A 6,873-nucleotide genomic window follows, 5' to 3' on the forward strand; every position below is an offset into this window, starting at 1 on the left:
GTTGCAATTTTTACGCCTTATAGAAGAAAAAGAAAGCAAATTGCACGTCAACGACTCACCTGGTTTGCTAGGCAGACGACGGGTTTGTCACAGGATGTCAGTAGTTTCTCCAAAATTGAAAGAATGGCATCTATATGCAGTGTTGATGCTCCCTTTTTCATAAGCGTCGTGGGTCACTTCAGTCTTGTCCTCTAGAAATCCAGCTCCCTGCACTGGTCCCAGCTGCAAAGACAAAGCAGGCAATCCAAGACTGTGCCGCTGATGAGCTAAGGCATCCAGAAAGGAATTCGCTGCACAGTATGAAGGTTGAACAGAATTTCCCCACACCGTTACAACAGAAGACATCAACAGGAAAATATCCAAAGGCTCATCTAGAGTAAGGTCATGCAGATATTGAGCACTCCTAGCTTTACTACCAAGTATCAACTTAAGTTGATCAGGACGAAGATAAGGAAAGCTATCTTCTTTAATGACTCCAGCCAAGTGAAATATGCCTCTTATCGGAGGAATGCTTCTCTCGTGTAGCCACTCCGCGATCATCGACTGGACAAATGATTTTTCCGAAAGATCTCCAGCACACTCGAACACCTTCACTCCTTGGCGTTTCAAAAAGGCTAACGTACGGCGACCTGCAGCATTGTGGCATCCTCGACGTGACACCAACACTAGGTGTTTGGCACCTTTCTTACACATCCAGCGAGACAACGCCAGACCAATACCACCGAATCCCCCTGTGATGATGTAAGTGGCATTTGGCTTAACCAGCTTCGATGAATTTTGCACACAAAGCGGGAAAGGCTCACTTGAGACGTCAAAAACGATCTTGCCAATGTGTACACCTTTAGACATCATTCTGAAGGTTTCTTTGAAGGCTGCAATGGGATAAACAGTTGTCTTTATTGGTCGAAGGGTACCATCTGTGAGAAGTTGCAATACTTTATGTAAGATGGCGATGAACTTTTGTGGTTGTTGGCTTAAAAGAATGTCTACATGACAAGAAAGAAACGACTTGTTTTCAAGCAAAGATTTCATTAGTATTTGAGAGTTTTCCAGCATATCCCTCTTTCCAATTTCACAGAAACGGCCACCGTGTGACAGAACGTCGATGCTTTTACGCATCAAATCTCCACTAAGAGAGTTCAGAACAACGTCCACACCTTTATCCTCTGTCCACTGCATGGCGTCATGGTAAAATTGCTGAGACCTGGAGTCAGTGACATATTTTATCTTCAGCGTTTCCTTTAGAAAGCGTCTCTTTTCTTCTGTTCCTGCGGTACAGATGACATTGGCTCCAATCATTTCTGAAATCTGTATTGCGGCAAGTCCCACACCACCACTGGCAGAGTGAATAAGAATCGTTTCACCTTTCTTCAGACCGGCTCGTTCTACCAGACAGTACAATGCTGTAGTGAACACAATGCCAATGGCTGCACCCTCGGTCCAATTTAGATTTTGTGGCTTATGTATCACATGTTCCTGGTTGCACTTGATGTGTGAAGCAAAACAAGATTCTTGAAAAACGATCACTTCATCGCCAATTTCAAACTTTGTGACAGAGCATCCTTTATCTGCTACAACGCCAGAACACTCCAGACCAAGCCCTTCATTTGCATCATTGATCTTCAACTTTTCAAGCATTCCCATGGCCACCATGACATCTTTGAAGTTGAGTCCAGCAGCTTTCACTTCAATTAGTAATTCGTCTTGTTGGAGCGACATAGTCTCCGATGCCAGAAATTGCAGCTCATCGACACTGCGATTTACACACGTGGCGTCATCTGATTGGTGGCGGCCTACTTTCCAAGTTTTGGACTGGATTTCCTTGGATTCCTCGAGTACAAAGGGCAAAACACGAGGTACAAAGCATCTGTTTTGATAAATGACGATCTCATGGTCAGGAGGAGGAGATGTCAGCAAACTGCAAACAAGTCTTCCGTTGCTCTCAGGGGAGTTTAATGATCTACGTCAACGGAGTAGACAGGAAATTTGTGAATAAAATTTCCCACTGCGCGTGTAAGTCCAACGAGAGCAGCTCCTTCCATTTTTTCACGTTTGATGCTGGCACCACAGGTTATTACCCAAAGGCTTTTGACGAAGGACACATTGTTGGCTTCCTGCAACAAGGCAACAAGACAAGGAATATCCTCCATATTTGACGGGCTCATGTAAATAATAACGCTTGCTGCGACCTTGTCATCTTCTTGCAGTTTGCTTACTTCAGATACGATTTGAACTCTTCCTGAATTCGTGAGTTTTTCTTTCAAAACCTGTGCGAGAAGGTGGCCATCCTTTGCAATGATTGTGATGTCATCATCGACCGCGGGCAGCAATCTTCGAGAGATGGTATGGTTCTTGCATTTGTATCCAGCAATAACACTCGGACAACACTCGTAAGAAGCATCAACAGTGAAAACATCCACAAAGCCATTTCTAGTCATCGTATCTTTCCATTCATCTGTGGAAAGCAAGATTTTCTCACTGTGACCAAGATGCAAGGACAGTGATGGGTGAAAAAGTAGCTCTATAAGGTAGTTCACCTTCGTAACTTCGTAGATCAGCAGACAGCCTTGATTACATAACAACCGTCGCATGTGATTCAAGCTTCCAGCTGCATTTTCTTTGGAATGCAATTCGTACAAGGAAACCAAAAGGTCGTAGCTTTCTGGAACAAATCCTTGCTCCTCTATATCTTGCTCTATGTCCAGATACTTGCATTTGACAAACGTGAAATCTTTGAGTTGCTGTTTGGCATTTTGAAGGAGGGAGTCCGTTGACCCAGTGAAAGTGTATTCAAACTTATGTTCTATTCCTTTCTCCTTGAGGCACGGAAGAATACAAGTCGATAGGCCATCATTCCAATCACCAACTACAATAACACGAATGACACTTTTCTTCAAAAAGGCTTCTTTGATTGCTTGTGTAATAGCCGCTGCAGTAGCTTGAAGGTGAACTTTTGTGACAAACGAATTCTCCAGATACTTGTTCCACCACTGCTTTGCTAGCGTTTGAGTCTTTGCTGTATTCGGCTCTTCTAAAATGACAGGAAGTGCTTCCCCTAGCTGTTGGATAGCACTTAATTCTTGCTCCATTTCAGGCAGTGGATGCTTGATGTCTTCTATGTTTTTTGCTACATCTTTGTAGACATCCGTGCCCTCTGTTGATTCTTTCGAGAGGTTTTTAAGAGCACTGTCGTTCAGTTCGGTCTTTCCAGCAGCTCTCATAGCATGTCGAACATAGGCATCGTTGATGGCTTTTTTGGATGACTCTCATGTCCCTTGAGGTATTTTCTTCTCTAGATAATCCGTCTTTAATTTCGTTTCAAGCTCCTCGAGATGGACACGTGATTCTAAAGGCTGCCAGACAGTACTATAGAGACAGCTTTTGACGTCGAGCTTTATTGTCCCGTTTTCTCTAGTGCCTGTGCTTGAACTCCTGTCACGAAGGCCAAGATGTTTCCATCCGTTGTCACCAATGCGACATCCCCGATCAAGAATGCACTGTCGAAATCCAAGACTCCGGCGTGAGCAACAAGGGTTACGCCCTGAGGAATACGAGCAACTGTCATCTGAAAGGATGCTATCTTTGTCCGGATGCGCCAGTAATGTACAGGGACCCACCGCTGCAATGACCAGTTGAAGGCAGCCGTCCAGGATTGTGACGTGAATTCGTTGTTTGCTATCAGGAGCAGCTTCAAGGTAGCCAAGGACCTCGCCGTCACCAACTAGCACTTGGTTTACCACTTGAAAGGCAGGGCCGTAATCAAATCCATTTTTCTTTCATGAGGCAGATAAAACTCTCTTCTCTGATTTCTGCCCGGAAACTTGAACATATTTTATCGATTTGTAGGACAACTGTCGAACAAAGGTTTTGCTTTGCAACCTCGGTGTTGCAATAGTTAACACTGTTGCAGCTAACATAAAACTTGTTGTTTTCTTGCAAAACTTCTAAGGACACAGTCCCTTCACCAAACGTACCGACTTTATTTTCACCGTGAGGCCACACCAATGTCTGGGTAAAATTGACGTTCTTCAAACTTGGAATCTCATCTTGATTGAAGCATATTTGGAGTAGATACTCGACATATCCAGCCCCGGGAAAGATCAATTGATTTTGAATGACATGATCTTTAAAGAATGGATATTTGTCGAGAGAAAGATTCCCTTTTTGACCTTTGAAACTCCTGTCCTCTATCCCCAGCCGTCTTTTCTTTCTTCCTTCTGACTCTTTCCAGTGTGACTGATGCTGCCATGGGTACGTTGGTAATGGCTGCCATTGGGCACATCTGTGTGTAACATTTTCCCATTTCATTGATTTACCAGCAACGTACAATGAACCCAGAGCTTGAAGAATGGAAACACGGTCGTCTTTGTTTCTTCTGCAGGATGCTAATGTTGTGACCATACTATCGTTTGGTAAACTGTTAGCAATCTGTCGTATTGAAGACAACAGCGTTACTGACGAACCAAGCTCTAAAAACACGTCTGGCTTCTCCTCATTCAGAATACACTCAATGGCACTTTGAAACTGCACTGGTTGCCTGATGTTTTTCCACCAGTATGCCGTACCAAAATCTTCGTTATAGCGTCTTCCACTTATTGTTGAATAAAATGATGGCAAATGAAACGGTTTCGTCGTTTTCACAGCGTTGCACATCGCCCTTTCAAACGAGACCTTAATAGCATCCATATGCGGTGTGTGGAAGGCACACTGTACACGAAGTTTCTTCGAGTTGGATAGATTTTCATGCAAAATAAAATCAATCCCTTTTCTCTCTCCTGCGATTGTAATTGATCTTGGACCATTAATAGCAGCGACGAAAATTCCTTCTTGCTTAGAGCACATTTCTTTAACTTCCTCTAATGAATTACGTACAGCCACCATACTACCAGATCCTTTGAGCTTTATCTGCTCAGTGCTTCTGTGATAAATAACAGCAATGGCTTCATCAATGGTTAGACCACCACACGCGTAGGCAGCAGCTACTTCTCCCAAACTGTGACCAACAACAACGTCTGGTTTTACTCCCCAGTGACTCCATAACTCAATCAGTCCTATTTGGAAAAATACAATAGCTGGCTGATAGACTTCCATCTCATCTATAACGTGTTCTACCGTATTCTGAGATGGAAGTTCAAACAAACCAATGTCGTGAATCAGTGATGTACCGCTCATTTTCCAAAAGATTTCATCGCACTTCTGTACAGTGTCGCGAAAGATCGGTTCCGTGCAGTACAGTCTCTGGCCCATTCCACTCCACTGCTGTCCTTGACCGGGGAACACGAAACACACTGTTTGCGCTTTAGCTTCTGAAGACTGAATTATTATCTCTTCTTCGCTAGAGTCACTCATTACATATTTGGCCAACAGATCACGAAAGCGAGAACCAGAGTTAGATATCACAGCTAGCCGGGAATCGTGATGCGTTCGACGGGTAGACAACCACGAGACAACACTTAAAGCATCCATGGAGCTTTCAAAGTCGTTCCACTGTTTCACCAGATCTGTAAGGGCATCCTTGGATTTGGCAGATAAAGGTACTATGATGTGCTCTCCAGATTTCTCTCCACCAAATGTCCACTTGCACTGATCTCGTTCCTTCTGTACTTGTTGTGGTGGTTGTTCCAATATTGCATGCGCAAGTGCTCCTGCGACTCCAAAGCTGTTGATTGCTACTCTGCGACAAGATCTCGTCTCAAGGACTTCAGTTTTTCTGATTACTTCCAGCTTGAGAGACTCGAAGTCGATATTGGGGTTGGGGCTATTAAAATTGATCGTGGGACAAAGGGTTTGTTTTTCCAGCATGAGCGCTACCTTGATGGTTGCAGTAACTCCAGAGGCGCACTCGTTGTGGCCAAAATTGCCCTTCACAGATCCAATCTTGAGAGGAGTCGATCGATGAGGAGAAAAGGTTTTTCCGATAGCTTCAGCCTCAATAGGATCACCAACTGGAGTGCCAGTACCATGTGCCTCCAGGTAGTCTATTGACGAAAGGGAAATGTTGCAACGTGTGTAGACTTCTTCTAAGACACGCTGTTGTGCTGTTGTTGATGGCTTAGTAAGGCTGTTACTATACCCATTGGCTGCTATGGCGCTACCCCGGATGACAGCATATATGTGGTCTTCATTCTGTACAGCGTGGTCCAAAGGCTTTAAAATCAATACGCCCCATCCTTCGCTTCGTACATACCCCTTAGCAGTGTCTGAAAAAGGACAGCATTGGCCATCTGGTGACAACACGCCCATAGCACTGAATCCAACGGAGATTTCTGGTATCAGTACAGCGTTACACCCTCCTACAACTGCCACGGAACACTCCTTATTGGAAAGTGCTGAGCAAGTGAGATGCAATGCCGTCATGGAAGACGCACAGGCTGCATCAACAGCGAGACTTGGGCCTTTAAAATTGAAAACGTAAGATAATCGGGTGGCAGCACCACTCTGTGTAACCCCAGTAATACTGTAAGCATCCATCATGTTTGATTCGCATGTCATTGTATCGTAATCGGTCAACCCAATGCCAACGAATACTCCAAAAGGCAGTCACCTGTTAGTCTTTTTGTATCTATACCAGCATCTTCAAAGGCCTCGTATGTGACCCTCTAACAGATGGCGCTGCTGAGAGTCCATGGAGGCAGCTTCACGTGGAGATATTTTGAAGAACGTGTCATCAAATTTATCTATATTTTCAATAAAGCCAGGCACGGTTTGAGACCATTCTTACCGTTCTTTCTTTCTCCTCTGTCGTAAAATGCTTCCATATTCCAACGTTTCAAAGGGATTTAGGCCACCACTCCTCTTCCCATCTTAACAACGTCCCAAAACTGTTCGGTGGAGTTAACATTACCAGGGAGCCGGCAACCTAGCGCAACAAGA

The 6,873-nt window shown here is 44.3% G+C and overlaps 2 protein-coding genes across 2 annotated transcripts; both read right to left on the minus strand.

Annotated features, from left to right (window-relative positions):
* Positions 1-65: 65 nt before the first annotated feature.
* Positions 66-1,719, minus strand: LOC144639605 (uncharacterized). Its single transcript, XM_078498888.1, has one exon. The coding sequence runs from the start codon at positions 1,717-1,719 to the stop codon at positions 88-90; it is 1,632 nt and encodes a 543-aa protein (XP_078355014.1). The 3' UTR covers positions 66-87.
* Positions 1,720-3,266: 1,547 nt separating this feature from the next.
* Positions 3,267-6,492, minus strand: LOC144639606 (uncharacterized). Its single transcript, XM_078498889.1, has 2 exons — positions 3,822-6,492; positions 3,267-3,739 (listed from the first exon to the last, which is right to left on the minus strand). The coding sequence occupies exons 1-2, from the start codon at positions 6,490-6,492 to the stop codon at positions 3,267-3,269; spliced, it is 3,144 nt and encodes a 1,047-aa protein (XP_078355015.1).
* Between the last annotated feature and the right edge of the window lie 381 nt (positions 6,493-6,873).

Source organism: Oculina patagonica, unplaced genomic scaffold (assembly GCF_052425735.1).
Source record: "Oculina patagonica isolate OP01 unplaced genomic scaffold, crgOcupat unplaced1100, whole genome shotgun sequence".
In the NCBI taxonomy this organism is placed as follows: domain Eukaryota; kingdom Metazoa; phylum Cnidaria; class Anthozoa; order Scleractinia; family Oculinidae; genus Oculina; species Oculina patagonica.